General features: G+C 41.3%; 1 protein-coding gene across 2 annotated transcripts; it reads left to right on the forward strand.

Annotated features, from left to right (window-relative positions):
• Positions 1-2158: 2158 nt before the first annotated feature.
• Positions 2159-21767, forward strand: C2H16orf46 (chromosome 2 C16orf46 homolog). Of its 2 annotated transcripts, none has more exons than XM_060185119.1 (3): positions 2159-2819; positions 18866-19115; positions 19821-21767. In XM_060185119.1, the coding sequence occupies exons 2-3, from the start codon at positions 18906-18908 to the stop codon at positions 20811-20813; spliced, it is 1203 nt and encodes a 400-aa protein (XP_060041102.1). In that variant the 5' UTR covers positions 2159-2819; positions 18866-18905; the 3' UTR covers positions 20814-21767. The 2 variants fall into 2 exon arrangements, with proteins under 2 accessions (XP_060041102.1, XP_060041103.1); XM_060185120.1 differs by lacking the exon at positions 2159-2819 and adding an exon at positions 2907-2988.
• The last annotated feature ends 155 nt before the right edge of the window (positions 21768-21922 follow it).

Here is a 21922-nt window from a genome sequence, read left to right on the forward strand (position 1 = left end):
ACATTGAGCCATAGTTTTCACATTTGGGTAATGGGAATAGGCTGGGTGGTGGCACACTTGCTTGAGCACATGGTACAATGCACAAGGACCTGGGGCCAGGAGGTGGCTCATTGGGTTAAGCTCATGAAGTACATGTTACAATGCCCAAGGACCCAGGTTTGAGTCCCCAGTCCCCACCTGCAGGGGGAAAGCTTTGCCAGTGTTGAAGCAATGTTGCAGGTTTCTCTGTCTCGCCCTATCTCTCCCTTCCCTCTCAATTTCTGGCTGCTCTTGTCTTATCTACAGTACAAACACATAGTCATACAGTTCACCTTGATGAGCATGAAAACCTCCAATAATAAAAATAATTTAAAAAGAAAGTTTCCATGTTAGTTTATTCATACATTTTTATTGGTATTGATGAATATCAAAGTAACAGTAAATGTAGGGCTGGGGAGTTAACACAGGAGTTATGCAAACCCTCAGGTTATGTCTGAGACTCAGGTCCCAGACTCAATCCCTAGCACCACCTTGAGACAGAACTGAGCAGTGCTCTGGTAATAATAATAATTTTTATTAATATTTTTAAATGTTTTATTTATTATTGGATAGAAGCAGAGAGAATTGATAGGAGAGAGGGAGGGAAAGAGACAGGCAGACACCTTCAGCCCTGCTTCACCACTCCTGAAGCTTTCTCCTTGCAGGTAGGAGCCAGGGGCTTGAACCTGGGTCCTTGCGCACTGTAGTGTGAGTGCTTAACCAGGTGCACCATCGCTTGACCCCATAATAATAAATTTTTTCAAAGGAGATGTAACATTTTAAAATACTAACATTAAACCATTGCTATTTATGATTAAAATTTTGTTTTGGGGAGGTGCTATGGCAACCGAGGAAGTTTCAGTACTGTGGTCTATCTGTGTGAAATGATTTTGGTTCCACCATAAAGAGAAAAACATTTTAGTGTCAGGAGAGAGAGCTCAACTGATAGGATAAGGTTTTACAATGCATAATTGACACCAAAGGGAATTCCTTAGATGGTAAAGCCCTGTTTATCTGATTTCTTTCCCTGTCTCCTGCCCCGAAAGTGTGTGTGTGTGTATGTGTGTGTGTGTATGAAAGGTGAAGGGCCAGGAAGACCACATGAAATACCACTAATGTGCAAGGCCCTCAGTTCATTCGCCATTTCTGCATTAAATTTTTAAGACTCATTTCATAAGTTTTTAATTTTTCCTATTTTTATTTGCTAGGACAGAGAAATTGAGAGAGGGAGATAAAGAGGGAGAAAGTCACCCGCAGGCTTACTTCACCACTCCTGAAGTGTCCCCTCTGCAGGTGGGCAATGGAGGCTTGAACCCAGGTCCTTGTGCATTCAACCACATGTGACACCGCCTGCCCCCTTGTTTCATGAACAAGTAGATTTATTTACTTAATGAGAAGCCAGAGCAGCACTCCTGTCATACATGGTACCAGGGAATTGGGACTTCATCCTTGCAAATCCAAAGTTCTACTTCTGTGCCACCTCCTTTATTTTGTCTTATAAAATAAAATGTCAATACTAATGATACTCTTATTTTTAACATCCTTTACTATTAAATTGATTCATATGACTTTAAGTTTTAACCAAAACTCAGGTTTACACAGTAGATATGCACAGTTGTAGACACACTGTATTTCAATGTATGTCATCCAAACTAGGACCTTATGCTTGAGAGTTCAGTGCTTTATCCACTGTTCTGTCTCCCAGGCTGTGTGTGTGTATGTGGGGGGGGGGGGGGGGAGGCAGACCAGAGAACTGCTCTGCTCCTGCTTTTGGTGGTGGTGTGGGGGGGGCGGGGGGAGGCCGACCAGAGAACTGCTTTGCTCCTGCTTTTGGTGGTGGTGAGATTGAACCTGAAACTAAAAGCATCAGGTATGAAAGCCTTTTACAGAACCAACATGCGGTTCCCTGACTGTCCTGATATGCTGTCTGGTATAGTCTATGCAGAACCAGTGACTATATTTAAAATTTTTATCTTTTTAATTTAATTATATTGAGTCCTAACCCTACCTAACTTCAAATACCTTGAGGCAAAAGTAGCAGCACATCTCCAACGCTTATCCAGGTTAATTTAAAGAAGTGAAGCCACCTTTCCAAACTTGTAAAAATGAAAAAAATTAAAATAAAAAAAAAAGTGCTTGCTTGGCAGCGCTGGACTTCTACACTGACTCCGGTGCCCAGTCAAATTGAAGACCAAATCACTGGCCTACCTTACTCTGCCACAATTATCAGGGGGATAGATGGCCTGGGAAAACCAGTGTGATTGTTTTGGCTTCTTGCCTGTGGGGGTGGGGTTACAGCGGGTCATCCACACAGCGAGGTGGCATGTGCAGTCCAGTTGCACAGGAAAACAAGTTCAGAGGGCTCAGGAAGTCTGCCTGCAGATGCTTGTGGAAATGTACCCCCCCCCCCTCACCTGGCAAAGCATCTTCAGGCACAGCAGGTGGATGTTCACACACTGTGGAAGATACACAGCCGCGCAAGGTCTGCTGGGAGCACGCGCCCGCCACCTTCCGCTAGGGTTGCCTCCCGCGCTCGGAGCTTTGCGCTCCTTACGTCACTTCCGCTAGCGTCCCCGGCTAGCGTCCGTGTAACCCTTAGCAACAGTCACCCTCTTCCGCCCGCGGGTCTAAGCTGCCCTGGGACCTTCCACCGCAGTGGCCCCCACACGTGGGCGTGAGCCGCCACGGCAGCTTCTTCACCTCCAGGACGAGGTGCTGGGACACTCCACGGGCGACTAAGCAAGAGAACCTGCCCAGTTAGAAAGGAAGCTACCATCTGAAGCGGGAAAGAGGAAGAAGAGGTAGCCAGCCCTGGTTGAACTCGGAGTAGGCTGGTCTGAGGGGACTGGGTGGGGCAATGGGAGGAGCCATAAAGGGCGGGTGTGTGAGGGGACCCAGTGGAGGAAGCCGGCGGGTTGCGTGGTGGCAGGTTAGGGACCTTCGGGGTGAAGAGGAGAGCTGTTGGCAGAGGTAAGGAGACTGGTGGCCCAGAGACAACTCCTGGCGGAAGGGGAGAAGCTAGATGAGGAAGACAACAGGAAAAGACGCGGAGACTACAGGGGGAGGAGCCTGTGTGTGAGGGGAGGAACTACTCGAGGATTGGAAGGTGCCAGGTGTGACAGTCCCCGAGCTTTAGGAGCTACAGGTGTACACAGGTGTACAGGTGTGCAGTCTGTGCGTGCCTGTGTGCGCGCGGGTGGGGTGGGGGGCAACTTGTAAGCTGTAAGAAGTGGGAAGGTGGGAATTGTTTTACTATTTAATTCCCAGATCTAGGTAACTAATGGGATTTAGCGAGTTGGAGTCTGGGCTTGGAGTAGATCAAAAGGGATGGTTGTAAAAACCAAAAGACAATGTCTATCTCTTTCCTGCATTTCCAGCCCCCCCCCTTTTTTAAGCTAATCAAATCCAATGAGAAGACCTTGAGTATTTTTTTAAAGATTTTTATTTATGAGAAAGAAAGGAGAAGAGAGAAAGAAGCAGATATCACTCTAGCACATGTGCTGCCGGGGATCGAACTCGAGACCTCATGATTGAGAGTCCAAAGCTTTACCACTGCGCCACCTCCTGGACCACAGACCTTGAGTATTTATGAGTAATTAGACAATTTTGATAACTTCTCTTAAGTAGCTTTTGTAAGCTCAGTTATCGGATTCTTTTTAGCTTTTGTTAAACAGCGTTCTTTTCCCCTAAGACTTTTATTTTGTGTGTGTGTGCCTCCAGGGTTAACGCTGGGGCTCAGTACCACCAGCACTACGAATCCACTGCTCCTGGAGGCTATTTTTCCCGTTTTATTGGCCTTGTTCTGTTATTGTTATCGTTGTTATAACTGTTGTTGGACAGGACAGAGAAATGGAGAGAGGAGGGGAAGACAGAGAGGGGGGAGAGAAAGATAGACACCTGCAGACCTGCTTCACCGCCTGTGAAGCGACTCCCCTGCAGGTGGGGAGCCGGGGGCTCGAACCGAGAGCCTTATGCCAGTCCTTGCGCTTTACGCTATGCTCGCTTAACCGGCTGTGCTACCACCTGGCCTCCTCTTTCCCCCCCGCAGACCTTTTTGAAGGTCTTTACTCCAATTTAAAATTATACAAAACAGGAGTCGGGTGGAGGCGCAGCGGCTTAAACGCAAGTGGCGCAAAGCACAAGGACTGGCAAAAGGATCCCAGTTCGAGCCCCCAACTCCCCGCCTGCAGGGGAGTCGCTTCACAGGCGGTGAAGCAGGTCTGCAGGTGTCTTTATCTTCCCCTCCTCTCTCTTCTCTCTGTCCTATCCAACAATGATGACATCAGTAACAATAGCTACAACAACAACAAAAAAAACAAGGCAACAAAAGGGAAATAAGTTAAAAAATTATACATACCATATTATCTGTTCAACATATTTATTTTAGTTTTCTTAAAGTCAAAATTCACAGTTCTTTTGCCTTCCTATTATCCCACATTCCATCTCTTGAAGCACTAATAACATAATTGCTAAAAAAACATTTTACCGTGAAAATTTTCACACAGACTAAGGATAATTAGTACAGTTTAACTTCCAACCCTTCACACCTATCTATAAAAGCAAAATATATGGTAACTCTTGTCTCTTTTCTCTTTAACCACAGCCACCCCAGATCTTTCCTGCAGGATTATTTTGAAGAAAATAATAATGCTTATGTTTTCTTTTTAAAATGATACAATCAGTTTGGGAATTTTCATTTACATCATCTTTAAATTTTGCTAGAAAATATTGTTTCCAGGAGCCAAGTGGTGGCGCACCTGGTTAAGTGCATACATTACAGTGCACAAGGATCTGAGTTCAAGTCCCTGGCCCCCACCTGCAGGGGGAAAGCTTTGCAAGTGGTAAAGAAGGGCTACAGGTGTCTGTCTCTCTCCCTCTCTATCACTCCCTTCCGTCTAGATTTCTGACTGTCTCTATCCAATAAATAAATAAAAGATAAGAAAATATTGTTTCCAGATCTTAGCAAATTTTCATAAGCAAGTTTCTTAGACTTTCCTTCATCTTCATTTCATGTCCAGATAACCTAAGTTACTTAATGACTTTCTTTTCGGTTTTATTCTTTTTTTTTAATATTTATTAACTTATTTATTCCCTTTTGTTGCCCTTGTTGTTTTATTGTTGTTTACTATTGTTGTTGTTGGATAGGATAGAGAGAAATGGAGAGATGAGGGGAAGACAGAGGGGGAGAGAAAGATAGACACTTGCAGACCTGCTTCACCGTCTGTGAAGCGACTTCCCTGCAGGTGGGGAGCTGGGGGCTCCAACTGGGATCCTCACACTGGTCCTTGTGCTTTGCGCCACCTGTGCTTAACCCGCTGCACTACCGCCTGACTCCCGGTTTTATTCTTTATCCAAACAAGAATTTAGGGTCTTGAGCCTCCTAAATTCCTAAGTCAACAGTTTCTTCTTTGTATGTTTTAGTTCTAGCCTCTTCAATAGCTTATAACTAATAGGCTAATACCATCTGGCCTATATCTGTATACTTTCCTGTTTTGTACTCTAAATCCAATTTTCTAGTTGCATCTACTAATGTATTTTTCTCATACTAACATTTCCACTGTGATCTTTTTGTTTTCTTGATGTAATTTTCTTGGAAAGAGTCAGTATAGACTTTGATGTAGGCTTTATACCAGTGATTCTCAAATTGAATCAGGTTATAAAATTCCATGAAAGAGGAGCAGTGAAATAGCATGAACTATGGATTTACTTTAGATCTTTAAACTAGGCATAAATTTACTATACAAATACCACTACAGTTATCTGTATTTCACAATAAAAAGTAAAACTGCATCTAAGGTATTAAAAATCATATATCCACTCTAGTTGATCTTTGACTGCTTTTCATACATTCCTATTTGCCATTTATTTTATGAGTTAAAAGATCAGAATATGCCCCAAAACCTAATAATCGCATTTACAGGAGGAAAATGTCAAGATTCTCCTGAGTTTTTCTTCTACTTAGGGGAAAAAAAAAAAAAAGGACTACTATTCTGGTTTTTTTTTTTTTTTTTTTTTACCAGAGCGCTGCTCAGCTCTGGCTTATGGTGGTGCAGGGGTTTGAACCTGGGACTCTTTGGAGCCTCAGGCATGGAAGTCTGTTTGCATAACCATTATGCTATCTACCCCATACCCACTATTCTGTTTTGGATGCAGTTTGATACAATGTGAAGAGCACGAGTGGTTCAGAGGATCCCCTAGGAATCTGGATGCAGTAACCTGACAAATTGACAAGAGAATCTTGCATTAACCCACTCAGAGATGATTCTTAATTTTCAGTCATAAGAAATAAATATATGTTCCAAAATCCCCAATAAAATAGTACTTGTAAAACTGTAGTATCTATAAAAATGTGTAAAGCACTTAGAACAATGCTTGGTATACAGTGAGATTAATATAACATTAAATTTTGTTATTAAATCGCTGTCATTAACTGAGTTTTTCTTCACTTTGTACATCTTTCGTTAAGATTCATTTTATTGTAGTTTCCACCAGAACTCTTTGTGTTGGCAAGTTCCTTCCTTGGATGTCTGAGCGAACAGTCAAAAAAAAAAAAAAAGATTCATTTTATTGGGTTAAGCACACATGGCACAAAGTGCAAGGACCAGTGTAATGATCCCAGTACAAGCCTCTGATCCCCATTTGCAGGGGGTCGCTTCACAAGCGGTGAAGTAGGTCTGCAGGTGTGTATCTTTCTCTCCCCCTCTCTGTCTTCCCTTCATGTCTTGATTTCTCTCTGTCCTCTCCAACAATGACAGCAATGGCAACAATAACAATAACAACAACCACAAGGGCAACAAAATGGGAAAAAATGGCCTCCAGGAGCAGTGGATTTGTAGTGCAGGCACTGAGCCCCAGTGATAACCCTGGAGGCAAAAAAAAGAAGCAGAAGATGAAGAAGAAGAAAAAAGTGAAAAAGAGTAGGGTCTGGGAACAGGTCACCCTGGAGTGAGAGAAACCAAATTGTGTGGTCTTTGTTTCTTTGTGTTTTTGTTTCTTCAGGGAGGCACTAGCTATTCTTCAATAGGCAACTGGGCCTTTAGAGGTAACTACTTAGTCTTTAGAGTTTATCTGCACAGATTTCATGGTTCCCCAGGAGAATTCCTTGTCTATGGGAATTCTGTACAATCATACTCTCTACATAGGTGAGCAGATCCAGAAAAGTAGCCCACCCAAAATCTCACAGCTAGTAAATAAGACTGGAAATCTGTTTAGTATTTGACTATGGTCTTGACCATTATTACTACTTTCTTACTCTTTTGACTAGATTATAAACACCAACTCCCATTTCCCAACCTGGAAACCACAAATTAAGGATAGATAAGGTCAGCAGCATCATCATCAATTACTGCCATCAATACCACCTATATTAGTTTGTTAGGGCAGCCATTCCCTTTATCTGAGCATAGACTTCTTTGCCTGTATGTTTTTGTTTGTTCTCCAATACCTTCATGGAATTTTTATGTTGTGTCTATTATACATCGTTGACATTCCATAGAAGGTGGGCTAGTCAAAACCTGGAAGCAACCCAGGTGTCCAACAACAGATGAGTGGCTGAGCAAGTTGTGGTATATATACACAATGGAATACTACTCAGCTGTAAAAAATGGTGACTTCACCGTTTTCACCCAATCTTGGATGGACCTTGAAAAAATCATGTTGAGTGAAATAAGTCAGAAACGGAAGGATGAATATGGGATGATCTCACTCTCAGGCCGAAGTTGAAAAACAAGATTAGAAAAGAAAACACAAGTAGAAGCTGAAATGGAATTGGCGTATTGCACCAAAGTAAAAGACTCTGGGGTGGGTGGTCGGGTGGGGAGAATACAGGTCCATGAAAGATGACATAGTGGGGGTTGTATTGTTAAATGGGAATCTGGGGAATGTTATGCATGTACAAACTATTGTATTTACTGTTGAATGTAAAACATTAATTCCCCAATAAAGAAAGAAATTATATATATAAAAAAAAGAAAATCCAGGAAGATGCAAAACTACTTTATTACACTAAAAAAAAAAAAAAGAAGGTGGGCTAGTAGGAGCTTCTCAAGTGGTAAGACTGAAGCTTCCCTGATTTTTCCATGCCTCTACTATGTCTTTTGCATTTCAGGCTCACTTTACACTGGTTCCCCTAATAGTTTATACAATCCAGAAATGACATTAAGCAGTTCCTGGGTTGTTGATGTTGCTTGTTTTGCTTTTGTTTGTTTATTAACTAAAAGACCAAAAGAGCATCACTGTTCCATCAATGCCAGAAAAAGTTCTGTAGTTATATGATTTTTATTGAGTCAGTTTAGATCACAAACCTGATCTAATTTTTTTGAGATAAAATGTTTTTTATTGTACACCAATTTTTGGAGACAAAATTTGCAAGTTATCTTGACATGTGCATGACCTAAATTCAAGCCCACACCCCACCACATTGATGGAAGCTTCAGTGCTATGGTCTCTTTCACTCACTCTCTACCTCTGTCTTTAAAAAAAAAAAAAAAAAAACTATTGCACAAACTTAAGCATATTAACCACTTTAAGTATAATACTAAGCAGTAATTGTTCATTATTTTCAGTGTTATACAACCATTCCTACCATCTGATTACAGATAATTTTCATCACACACCCACACACACACAAAACCTGTATCTTCAGTCCAGGGGCAGATAGTATAATGGTTATGCAAAGAGACTCTTATGTTTTAGGCTCCACAGTCCCAAATACTGAAATCCTGAGCTGAGCAGTGCTCTGTTAAAATAAATAAATAAATAAATAAATAAATAAATAAATAAATAAATTTAGAGGTCAGGTAGTGGTGTACCTGGTTGAGCACACATGTTACAATGCACAAGTTCAAGCCCCCAGGCCCCACCTGCAGGGGGAAAGCTTTGCTAGTGGTGAAGCAGTGCTGCAGGTGTCTCTCTGTCTCTCTCCCTTCCCCCTTGATTTCTGGCTGTCTCTATCAAATAAATAAAGATAATTTTTAAAAATATTTTTCCCTGGGCAGACCCCACCATGTGTCCTGGAGCCCTGCATCCCCAGATCCCTGCCCCATTAGAAAAAGAGAGAGACAGGCTGGGAGTATGAATTGACCTACCAACACCCATGTTCAGCGGTGAAGCAATTACAGAAGCCAGACCTTCCACTGTCTGCACCCTATAATGATCCTGGGTCCATACTCCCAGAAGGATAAAGAATAAGGACGCTATCAAGGGAGGGGAGTACATACGGAGATCTGGGGGTGGTAATTGTGTGGAATTATACCCCTATTATCCTATAGTCTAGTAATATTTCCATTTTATGAGTAAAGTTTTAAAAATTCTCCCTATTGGGAGTCGGGTGGTAGTGCAACAGGTTAAGCGTATGTGGCACAAAGTGCAAGGACCGGCTTAAGAATCCTGGTTTGAGCCCTCAGCTCCCCACCTGCAGGGGAGTCGCTTCACAAGCAGTGAAGCAGGTCTGCAGGTATCTATCTTTCTCCCCCCTCTGTCTTCCCTTCCTCTCTCCATTTCTCTCTGTCCTATCCATCAATGATGACATCAATAACAACAACAATAACTGTAACAATAAAACAACAAGGGCAACAAAAGGGAATAAATAAATAAAACTTAAATTTTTTTTAATTCTATTAGGTGGAGGATAGATAGCATAATAGTTATGCAAAGAGACTCTCATACCTGAGGCTCCAAGTCTCAGGTTCAATCCCCCGCACCACCATAAGCCAGAGCTGAGCAGTGCTCTGGTTAAAAAAAAAAAAAAAAAAATTCCCCCTCTTCTATTTCTTAGCAACCAAAGTCTTGTTGCTATGGATTATGGATTTACCTATTCTAAAAATTTCAGACAACACGAAACCTTTGTGCCTGATTTCCTTCACTGAACATGTTTTCAAGATTTATCTATAGTGAATCATATGTCAATAGTGCGTGTATAGCTTTTTAAGACCACATAATTGTTCATTGTGTAGATATGACATATCTGTTCATGCATTCATTCACTGATGGACATCTGAGTTGTTTCTCTTTTGTGGTTATCATAACGAGGCCATGAACATTCTTCTGCTTGTGTGTGTGTGTGTGTTTTACTTGTGTTTGGTTTTTTTTTTTTTTTTTTTGGTGGGAGAGTAGAGTGAGAGAGATAGATGGAGATAAAGAGTATACCTTGGGAGAACTGCTTTAGCTTCCAATGGAGGCAATGGGGATATAGAACTCTGGTGGTAGAAGTGGTGTGGAATTATACCTGTTATCTTACTACTTAGTAAATCAATATTAAGTCACTAATAAAATTAAAATAAATTAAAAAGAGAAAGAATGATAAAGACCACCGCACTAAAACTGCCTTCATCATGGTGGGGCCCAGGCTTGAACCTGGGTTGTGTGCATGGAAATGCAGCACATTATCCAAATGAGCTATTTTGCCAGCCCTCTTGTACCAGTTTTAATTTGGAAAGTCTGACTTTGGTTCTTTTGGACTGAAATTGCTGGATTATATGATGATTATATGTCCCACTTTTTGAAGAATCACCAAACTATTTTTCAACATGCCTACACAGCTTTGATTCTCATAGAAATGTATTAGAGTTCCAATTTCCCCATGTCCTTGCCAACACTTCTTTTTGTGTGTACCTTTATTTCGGGAAATGTCTTGGAGGCCTAGAGTTGGAAGTGCAGGAAAGGAAAAAGGACTGGCTTAGCCTAAACCGCCTGCTCCACCAGCTTCCTCAGAATCCTCAGGACCCTCAATAATTCAAGGATGCAGGGCTGGGTGGTGGTGCACCCAGTTAAGTGTGGGTCTGATGTGTGTTTGAGCATGGATGGTTGACCAACTTCCCCCGGAAGCTCATCTATCAGACTCCCCTTGGCATGCCAGCCTTGTGGTTGAGCGAGATGTAGCCAGAGTACTCGGGGGAATTCCAACCTTCCTATCAGCCTCACCCCATCACCCTACCCCTCCTTCCTTATATACATGCATAACATTCCCCAGTTCCCCATTTAACAATACAACCCCCACTATGTCATTTATCATCCTTCATGGACCTGTATTCTCCCCACCCGCCCACCCACCCCAGAGTCTTTTACTTTGGTGCAATACGCCAATTCCATTTCAGCTTCTACTTGTGTTTTCTTTTCTCATCTTGTTTTTCAGCTTTGGCCTGAGAGTGAGATCATCCCATATTCATCCTTCTGTTTCTGACTTATTTCACTCAACATGACTTTTTCAAGGTCCATCCAAGATTGGGTGAAAACGGTGAAGTCACCATTTTTTACAGCTGAGTAGTATTCCATTATGTATATATACCACAACTTGCTCAGCCACTCATCTGTTCTTGGACACCTGGGTTGCTTCCAGGTTTTGGCTATTACAAATTGTGCTGCCAAGAACATATGTATACACAGATCTTTTTGGATCGATATGTTGGGTACCTTAGGATATATCCCCAGAAGAGGAATTGCAGGGTCATAGGGTAGGTCCATTTCTAGCCTTCTGAGAGTTCTCCACAGAGGTTGGACCAATTGACATTCCCACCAGCAGTGCAGGAGGGTTCCTTTGACCCCACACCCTCTCCAGCATTTGCTGCTGTTACCTTTTCTGATGTATGACATTCTCACAGGAGTGAAGTGATATCTCATTGTTGTCTTTATTTGCATTTCTCTGACAGAGACTTGGAGGATTTTTTCATGTGTTTCTCAGCCTTTTGGATCTCTTCTGTGGTGAATATTCTGTCCATGTCCTCCCTCCATTTTTGGATGGGGTTATTTGTCGTCTTGTTGTTGAATCTGGCAAGCTCTTTATATATGTTGGTTATTAAACTCTTGTCTGATGTATGGCATATAAAGATCTTCTCCCATTCTGTGAGGGATCTTTTGGTTTGGTTAGTGGTTTCTTTTGCTGTGAAGAAACTTTTTAATTTGATGTAGTCCCATAGGTTTATACTTGCTTTAGTCTTCTTTGTTATTGGATTCGTTTCATTGAAAATGACATTAAAATTTATGTGGAAAAGAGTTCTGCCAGTATTTTCCTCTAAGTATTTCATAGTTTGTGGTCTAACATCCAAGTCCTTGATCCACTTGGAACTTACTTTTGTATTTGGTGAAATACAGTGGTTCAGTTTCATTCTTCTGTATGTTTCAACCCATTGTTTCCAACACCATTTGTTGAAGAGACTCTGCTTTCCCCATTGAATAGTCTGGGCCCCTTTGTCAAAGATTAGATGTCCATAGGTGTGGGGCCTTATTTCTGGGCTCTCAATTCTATTCCACTGGTCAGTGTATCTATTCATGTTCCAGTACCAAGCAGTTTTGATGACAATGGCCCTATAATACAGTTTGAGATCTGGGAGTGTGATGCCTCCGGTTCTGTTCTTTTTTCTCAAGATGGTTTTGGCAACTCTAGGTCTTTTCTGGTTCCAGATAAACATTTGTAGCATTTGTTCTATTCTCCTAAAAATGTGCTTGGGATTTTGATGGGTATAGCATTAAATTTGTAGATGGCTCTGGGTAATATATTCATTTTGATGATGTTAATTCTTCCAACCTATGAACATGGAATATCTTTTCACTTCTTTGTGTCTTTTTCAATTTCTTTGAGTAGTGACTCATAATTTTCAGTATACAAGTCTTTCACTTCTTTGGTTAGATTTACTCCTAGATATTATATTGTTTTTGTTGCTATAGTAAAAGGAATTGATTTCTGGATTTCAATTTCTTCTTAGTGTTTGCATAGAGGAATGCCACTGGCTTTTGAATGTTAATTTTGTAGCCTGACACCTTACTGTATTGCCTGATGATTTCCAAAAGCTTCTTGCTGGATTCCTTAGGTTTTTCCATGTATACTATCATGTCATCTGCAAATAAGGAGAGTTTGACTTCTTCTCTTCCAATCTGTATCCCTTGAATTCCTTGCTCCTGCCTGATTGCTATGGCAAGAACTTCCAACACCATGTTGAATAGTAATGGTGATAGTGAGCAGCCCTGTCTAGTACCTGATCTGAGTGGAAATGCTTCCAGTTTTTCACCATTGAGTATGATGTTGGCTGTAGGTTTGCTATATATAGACTCCACTATCTTCAGGAATTTTCCATCTATTCCCATTTTTTATAGTGTTTTGATCATAAAGGGATGTTGGATTTTGTCAAAAGCTTTCTCTGCATCTATTGATATGACCATGTGATGTTTAGTCTTGCTTTTGTTGATGTGGTGGATCACATTGATTGATTTACGTATATTAAACCAACCTTGCATGCCTGGGATAAACCCCACTTGGTCATGATGAACAATCTTTTTGATATACTGCTGTATCCGGTTGGCTAGAATTTTGTTCAATATTTTCACATCTATGTTCATCAGAGATATTGGTCTGTAGTTTTCTTTTTTGGTTGTGTCCCTGTCTGCTTTTGATATCAGGGTGATGTTGGCTTCATAGAAGCTGGCAGGGAGTATTCCAGTGTCTTCAATCTTCTGGAAGACTTTTAAAAGTAGAGGTATTAGTTCTTCTTTGAAGGTTTTGTAGAATTCATTTGTAAAATCATCTGGTCCAGGACTTTTATTTTTGGGGAGATTTTTGATAACTGTTTCAATTTCATTAGCTGTGATGGGCCTGTTCATGTTATCCACTTCCTCTTTACTTAGTTTTGGAAGTTGGTAGGTATATAGGAAATTGTCCATTTCTTCCAGGTTCTCTAGCTTGGTGGCATATATTTGTTCATAGAAGCCTCGCATGATATGTTGAATTTCTACGGTGTCTGTTGTGATATCTCCTCTTTCATTTAGTATCCGATTTATTTGTGACTTCTCCCTTTTTTGTTTTGTGAGTCTGGCTAAAGGTTTGTTGATTTTGTTTACTCTTTCGAAGCACCAACATTTACTTTCGTTGATCTTTTGTATGGTTTTCCTATTCTCAATGTTATTTATTTCTGCCCTAACTTTAGTGATTTCTGTCCTTCTGGTTGCTTTAGGGTTCCTTTGTTGTTCTTCTTCTAGGTCTTTAAGATGTGCAATCAGGCTGTTTATTTGTGCTTTTTCTTGGTTCCTAATGTGTGCTTGTATAGCTATGAACTTCCCTCTTAGGACTGCTTTAGCTGTATCCCAAATATTTTGATAGCTTGTGTCTTCATTTTCATTGAACTCTCAAAACATTTTGATTTCTTCCTTGATTTCCTCTTTGACCCAGAAGTTGTTAAGAAGTGTACTGTTGAGCTTCCACATTTTGGGACTGTTACTAATCTTTTGTTGATTGTTAAGTGTTAGTTTAATTCCACTGTGGTCTGAGAAGATGCTTGGGATGATCTCAATTCTCTTGAATTGGCTGATGCTGTCTTTGTGGCCTAACATATGGTCTATCCTTGAGAATGACCCATGTGGATTTGAGTAAAATATGTATTCCAGTTTCTTGGGATGAATGACTCTGAAAATATCCAATAGTTCTAGTTTATCTATCTCTTCATTTAGCTCCCTTATGTCTTTATTGATTTTCTGCCTGGATGATCTGTCAAGTTGAGAGAGTGGGGTGCTGAAGTCCCCTACTATGATTGTGTTACTGTTAATATATTGCTGTAGCTCTTTCAGTAGAAGTTTTATGTATTTAGATGGCTTTTCATTGGGTGCATAGATGTTAATAATTGTTAAGTCCTCTTGATTGACTGATCCTCTGAGCATTAAGTAGTGTCCATTCGTATCTTTTTTAATCTTATCTATTTTAAAGTCTATCATGTCAGATATGAAAATAGCTGTTCCTGCCCTTTTTTGTGGGCCATTGGCTTGAATGATAGTTTTCCATCCTTTCACTTTAAGTCTGTGTTTGTCTTGTTGAGTTAGGTGGGTTTCCTGTAGACAGCATATTGTTGGGTTGTGTTTTCTGATCCATCTTCCTACTCTGTGTCTTTTAATAGGTGAATTCAGGCCATTGACATTTATTGATATCAAAGATTGAAGATATTTTAATGCCATTCTTGTAGAGTTTTAGAGTGTTTTGATATATGTCCTATTTGTGGTGGTCTGATTGTTTATAGGAGACCTTTCAGAACTTCTTTCAGGGCAGGCTTGGTGATGGTTGCTTCCTTCAACTGTTGCTTGTCTGAGAAGGTTTTGATGCCTCCATCTAGTCTGAATGACAGTCTAGCAGGATATAGTATTCTTGGCTGAAAGCCTTTCTCATTGAGCACTCGATAGATATCTTGCCATTCTCTTCTGGCCTGTAGTGTTTGTGTGGAGAAGTCTGCTGCTAATCTTATGGGTTGTCCGTTGTAGGTGACTCTTTGTTTTTTTCTTGCAGCCTTCAGGATCCTTTCTTTATCCTTATTCCTTTCCAGTCTAAGTATTATATGTCTTGGTGTCTTTAGGTCTCAGTTAATTCTGTTTGGGACCCTCTGGGCTTCTTGAATCTTTATGCCTTTGATGTTGTCTAGACTAGGGAAGTTTTCAGCTATTATGGCCTGGAAAATGCTTTCTTCCTCTCCTTCTCTTTCTTCCTCTGGTATGCCAATAATGTGTATATTGTTTCTTTTGAAGTCATCCCATAGGACTCTGTTGTTGTTTTCAGCATCTCTTAATCTCTTTTTGAGATCTCTTACTTCTTTTTTAGTTGTCTCTAATTCATCCTCAATCTTGCCAATTCTGTCTTCAGCCCCATTTATTCTAGTCTCTCTGCCCTCTACTGTTTTCTGGAGTCCATCTATTTTGTTGCCCTGCTCTGATACTGTTTTAGCTTGTTCCACTGGTTGCATTCTTAGCTCAGCGATTTCAGCTTTCAGCTCTCTAATGACCATGAGATAATTAGTATTTTCTTCCATATTCTCATTTGTTGTTCCTGTATTTTTGATTATAATTTTTTCAAATTCTTTACTCAGTCCTGTTATTATTTCCTTAGCTAATGTTTGGATGTTGAACTCGTTATTTTGTGCTTCACCCTCTGGAGGACTTTTAGCTGGACTCTTGTCCTGGTTCGATTCTCCAATATTTTTTCTTGTTGTTTTAACCATTTTATATATTATGTTATGAGTTCCCTTTATCAGTACTTTTCAAATTATTGATCACTTTTGCCTGGATTGACTTGTGTCTAAGTAAGTTAATTAAAGGGTTTACAGTGGTAGAAATTTACAGTTGTTTCAATCCCTTGAGTTGGAGCTCAGTGGTTTAAAAGCCTCTTTTTTTTTTTCTTCCCTGTAGGCTATGGGAGCCTGAGGGCTTTTAAACTATCAATAGGCTTCTTAGCTTAATCACTGACTCCTGACCAAGAGATAAAGCAGAGTGTGGCAGAGATAATCCAGTGGTTATGCAAAGAGACTTTCACAGCCCCTCAGCTATGCCACCGCCACCGAGGTATAGGTCTTCTCATGAGTTTCCTGGTTAGATCTCTGTCCACTGGTGTCCCTCCCTGTTGCTGCTACAGATTCTGAGGGTAGTAGCAATGGAGACTCAGAGTTGCACTTGATGAGTCTCTGGGGAGTCCTCTCCTCCCTTAAGTTGTCCCCTTCTTGGTGGAGCAGACTGGAGGTGGTGTCTCAACTGATAAACTGCTGAACTGTTAGCAGTCATTTAATCTCTCCTTATGCCCCTCTCTCCTGTCACCAGCCACACGTGTTTATACTCACCGGTGATTTACTGGGTTCCTGTGGTCATTCTAGTCCTGTCTTGTTTTGGTCCCGAGTGGTCTCCTTTGCTATTCCTAGTTGATCCGGGAGAGGAGAGGAGAGGAGAGGAGAGAAAGTGATCTGCTGCTCTTAGCTCTGCCTCCGGAAGTCGAATCCGTCTCTCCCTCCCTTATATTTCTATTTCCCCACTCCTGCATCACCATCCATACCTTCTCATTGCCTTGTTCTCTTTTCCCTTATAAGGAGATATTGACCTCACTGGTCAGCTGGCTACTTCCCCTGCACAGCTACCCCTTTATAAACTTGTAACTATGTCAATTAAGATGTTCTGTTCCCCGTAATGATACCCGAAAGATGTTTGTGTATTGTCCGCCGCCACGGTATGCTAGGAGACCCCTTTTAGTGAATTCATCCCTGCCTCTGCTAGCTCTAGGTTCCCCGCTCTCTCTCTCATGGTGGCCAACAGGCCAGACAGAAGTGGCAGACAAAAGTGGGAGCCAGGCTGGCTCATCCCCCCTCCCACCCCCAGGAACCTGACAGTTAAGCACACGTAGTACTACATGAAAGTATACCCACATGAACCCGGGTTGGAGCCCTTTTTCCCCATCTGCAGGGGGATCGCCCAGCAGTGAAGAGAGTATGCAGGTATCTTTCTCTCCCTCTCTCTATCTCTACATCCTCTCTCAATTTCTCTCTGTCTTATCTACTACTATTTTTAATGAAAAAATGCCGCCAGAAGTGGTGGATTTGAAGTGCCAGCACCAAGCCCCAGTCAGTGACTGGAGGGAAAAAGAAAAAAAAAATATATATATATATATATCAAGGATGTTGGGAAAATGAAGTTAAGGGACCAGGCGGTGGTGCACCCCATTAAGCGCATGTATTACCAAGCACAAGGACCTGAGTTTGAGCCCCTGTTCCCCACGTGCAGGGGGTCCACTTAATGAGTAGTGAAACAGGTTTGCAGGTGTCTATCTTTATATATATCTCCTTATCCTCTCTCAGCTTCTTTCTGTCCTATCTAAACATAAAAATAAAAATAACAAATAGAAGAAAATGGCTGCCGGGAGCCATGGATTCATAGTGCCAGTACCAAGCCCCAGCTATAACCCTGGTGGCAAAAGAAGTAGAAGGGGGGGAATAGGAGGAAGAGGAGGAAGAGGAGGAGGAGGGAGAAGAAAATGAGAAGGAGGAGAAGAAAAGATTAAGGAGGCTGGGTGCATAAATCCCACATATCTCCAATACTCCACTTGACATTATCACAGTGCCATTTTGCTATTTTTAGAATGGAGGGTAGGGATACTTCCACCTACATTTCTCACTCTACATTCTGTATCCAGTCAAAAAGAAGAGTATGTACTTGTCTTCCTGACCATTTTCCCTCACTTTAGTTTCAGCTTTACCTTCCTCATGTCAACAGTTGGAATAGATAGTTTTGTACTGTTTCTTCTGAGTCGTATGCCTGAATGTGTGTAAAAGGTATTTCACCTGAGGCTATCAAAATAGCTCACCTGGATAGTATGATGCAGGTTTGAATCTGACTCCCACTACATTGGTGCCTTTCCCTCTCTGGGTCTCTGTCTGTCTCTATCTGAAAAAGTGAGCTGAATGGTAAAGCCTTGGCACTTACTTAAAATATATATTTCAGGGGGTCAGGCGGGGGCGCAGTGGGTTAAGCGCATGTGGCGCAAAGTGCAGGGACCTGCGTTAAGGATCCCGGTTCAAGCCCCCGGCTCCCCACCTGCAGGGGAATCGCTTCACAGGCGGTGAAGCAGATCTGCAGGTGTCTATCTTTCCCCTTCTCTGTCTTCCCCTCCTCTCTCCATTTCTCTCTGTCCTATCCAACAATGAATTGCGTCAACAAGGGCAATAATAATAACCACACGAAGCTACAACAAGGGCAACAAAAGGGGGAAAAAAAAATGGCCTCCAGGAGCGGTGGATTTATGGTGCAGGCACCGAGCCTAGCAATAACCCTGGAGGAGGAAAAGAAGAAAAAAAAAAAAAAAAATATATATATATATATATATATATATATATATTTCAGTTGAATTATTGAATTGTTGTTTTTAAAGAAAACCAGTATTGCAGCCTGGGAAGTGGTACAGTGGGCAGAGCACTGGACTCAAAAGCATGAGTCCATGAATTTGATCCCCAGTCTCACATAAGCCAGAGTAATGCTCTGGTTCTTTCTTGTACATATAAGTGCATAAACAAATAAAATTTTAAAAATCAATATTTAAAACTAAGGTCAATTGCACTTGAAATTACAGGAAGAAGATGTTAAAAAAACTTTAAGCAATCACCACAGTAATGGATGTCTGCCAGAAAACTGACACTGAATTAGAAAGTAGTAAGAACAATGAAATTCAAAGTACAGAAGAAGCTGAATTAATATATTCTTGTCCAGATGAAAGAAGTGAAAAGAATCATGTTTGTTGTCTTCTCAGTATCAGTGATAATACACTTGAACAAGATAAAAAAGCTGAAGAGTTTGCTATTGGAACTGGATGGGAAGAAGCTGTGAGTATCTTAAGACCTATATATTTTATATAAGATAAGGGGAAGAAAAAGGGAGAGAGAGAGAAAGAAAAATAAATGCATACTTTCCAAGTGAGCTAACTTGCTAGCCCTAAACTATTTTTTATAATTTATTAAAATGTATAAGCATACCCAGAAGAGTGCACATATTACTATGTCTCACCCTCTAAAAGAGAGAAAGAGAGAGAGACCTACTGAGAGCAGTGGAATCCTCCAGATACAAAGCCCCAGCAAAAACCCTAATGGCAGAATTAAAAAGTTAAAATAAATATGGAAAAAAACAGGTGAGTCAGTTTTAAGGAAAATAGCAGTTGGGGTCAGGTGGTGACACATCAGGTTAAGCAACATCATACAAAGTACAAGGATCCTGGTTCAAGCCCCCAACTCCCCACCTGCAGAGAGGTTGCTTCATAATCAGTGAAGCAGTTCTGCAGGTGTAGTATCTTTCTCTCTCCCTCTCTCCCTCTCCCTTCTGTCTCAATTTCTCTCTGTCCTATCCAATAAAAAAAAAAATGTTTGTCAGGAGCAGTGGATTCATAGTGCAGGCACCGAGCTTCAGTGATTAACCCTGGAGGCATATATATATATATATATATATATGTCAGTTCAGTTTAGATAGCCATTTTAGGTCTTTGGCCAAAATTGTGGTGGCTAGGCTTTGAGAATAACATGCTTCTCTATTTGCAGGTTCAAGGCTGGGGAAGGACTTCTTCCACTGCCTGCATCTGGCCCAGGAAGAAGCTAAAGAAGACCAAGCGGGGAGAAAGCTCCAGCAACTGCTTACTCTGTATCGGTCTCTCTCAAGGGGTTCCTGAGGCCAGGTCTCAAGTGTCAGGAAAGCTAGAGTCAGGGGACCCTGAGAAGGATAAAGGCATCCCCTCTCAGACTCAGGGTCAACCCCAAGGCCTCACCAATGCTTCCAGGGATATTAGCAAGATCTGTTTTCCCACCTACAGTCAGGGAGAGAAAAAAAGCCTGCAGATAAAGGAGTTTATTTGGTGCATGAAAGACTGGGATACCCCTGAGACTGTTAGGGGAAAGGATCTAAGAAGTTCCAACAGAGCGCTTGACAAAGGCACCTCCATGGCAGACTCCTTGACTTCCAAGGCCCTGTTAGTTCTACCTCCCCTGAAGACTGCAGCCCCTAAAGCCTTGGATGTTCTGGGTAAGAAGAGTACGAACTTTCTCTTGCAGCCAGAAGAGAAGGTGTTAGGTGTGGAAAAGGATGAGTGTGTGTCTTGTACATTTGCATTGAAATCATTTGAGGGGAAAAATGAAAAGAGACCCATTGAGTTGGCCATGCACCTTAAGGTCAACCAAATGACACCCTTCCCTCCCCTGGTGGCTCAGCTGCCCCTGCTGGCGGATCCGGATCCCAAGCGGTGCTGCCTACACTGGGCTCTCCTGCCTGAGAGAAACCTGGCCTGCCCCTCCCACCCCCAAAATCTTCGGTACCTCACTACCTTGCGGCTTTTGCAGAAACATGGGACGCAGAACTACAGAGACAAACTCAAAGCCAGTCAGCCACGACCTCCCGTGATCAACCAAAAATCCATTGTCCCTGAGGCCAAGCAAGAAAACGAGCCCCAAAAGTTGTCGACTAAACTGCTCACAACACCTCTCTTGCCATCCCTTTCAGTGAGCAGAGTTATTCCTATCTCCACTCACAGATTCCTCTGAATTGCCACAATATAATTTCTTGAGAATAAGCACTGTTTGACATTCGTTCACACACACACACACACACACCTTTTCCTGCCCCCCCATTCCATTATTATTGATCTCCTATCTAGTCCCCTCCTTTTCCCCCTCCCCTTGTCTTTTTTTTTTTTTTTTTTTTTTTGTTAGTAGAACGATAGACAATTATTCAACTTCACTGTTTGGATTATAATTGAACCTAACCCTCCCCCCATCCATATGTTCCCTGTCTCTTATTTAGCCAAGATCAAAATGCACATTCAGCCTGTGTCTGCCTCACTTCCCACTGAAACCAAGAGGAGGGAGAGACTATTCCCAAGAACCTCCCTCAGTGAAGTCCCCAAGTCAGTCTCCAGCTGGCACAGAGGTTCTTTCTGTCCCACTCCTGTGCCTTAGTCAAAAAACATTGGGCTTATTTAGCCCAAATGGTTTACTGGTTTTTCCATTCAGGCAGCATATATGTTGATTCATTTTCCCTTGGGCAACATATAAAAAATGCTTTAATAGAAAATTCCAGCTTTCCTTCAGATGAATATCTTTGTATTCAAGGTGGCATATTCCCATACGTTTGGATATAATCGATCCATTGTTGTGAAGGTATCATGTATCAGTGGATTTATTAGATATATCCTGTATGTCCAAAGTGACACATCCTTATATTATATCCTTAGACATACCATATCTGTTGTGTCATATGTACCTAAGTTTTCATATACTTGTAACCTCTTGCTAAGGCTATGTGTTTAGGAAGTTTCATTTACAGTTTTAAAAAATCTATCCTGACAAACTGGTTATATGTAATGAGTTATTTGAGAAAAACATCCCTGTGATTATGCCACCTTACATGCTTTCTCCAGACTTACTTTGCATATAATATTGAGAATACCACTTTTTACAGATAGATACTTATGGAATAAAGCTGTTACTTTCCCCCTTCTCCTGCCCCCCTCCTTTACCCAGGTGTATATTTCTTATAGTTGCACATAAACATTTGTAAATTAGTCATTTTAAATGCCATTGCTATATAGAGAAATGCTCTGAAAAACCACTTGTGATTTGAATAAGCATTTAGCTACTAGTTTGCATTTATT

The sequence above is a fragment of the Erinaceus europaeus genome, chromosome 2, assembly GCF_950295315.1.
Source record: "Erinaceus europaeus chromosome 2, mEriEur2.1, whole genome shotgun sequence".
Classification (NCBI taxonomy): domain Eukaryota; kingdom Metazoa; phylum Chordata; class Mammalia; order Eulipotyphla; family Erinaceidae; genus Erinaceus; species Erinaceus europaeus.

Coding starts and splice junctions, on each gene's coding strand:
- C2H16orf46 (XM_060185119.1), top strand. CDS start 18,906: ATGGATGTCTGCCAGAAAACTGACACTGAATTAGAAAGTAGTAAGAAC. Junction 19,116..19,820: donor GAACTGGATGGGAAGAAGCT/GTGAGTATCTTA, acceptor CTCTATTTGCAG/GTTCAAGGCTGGGGAAGGAC.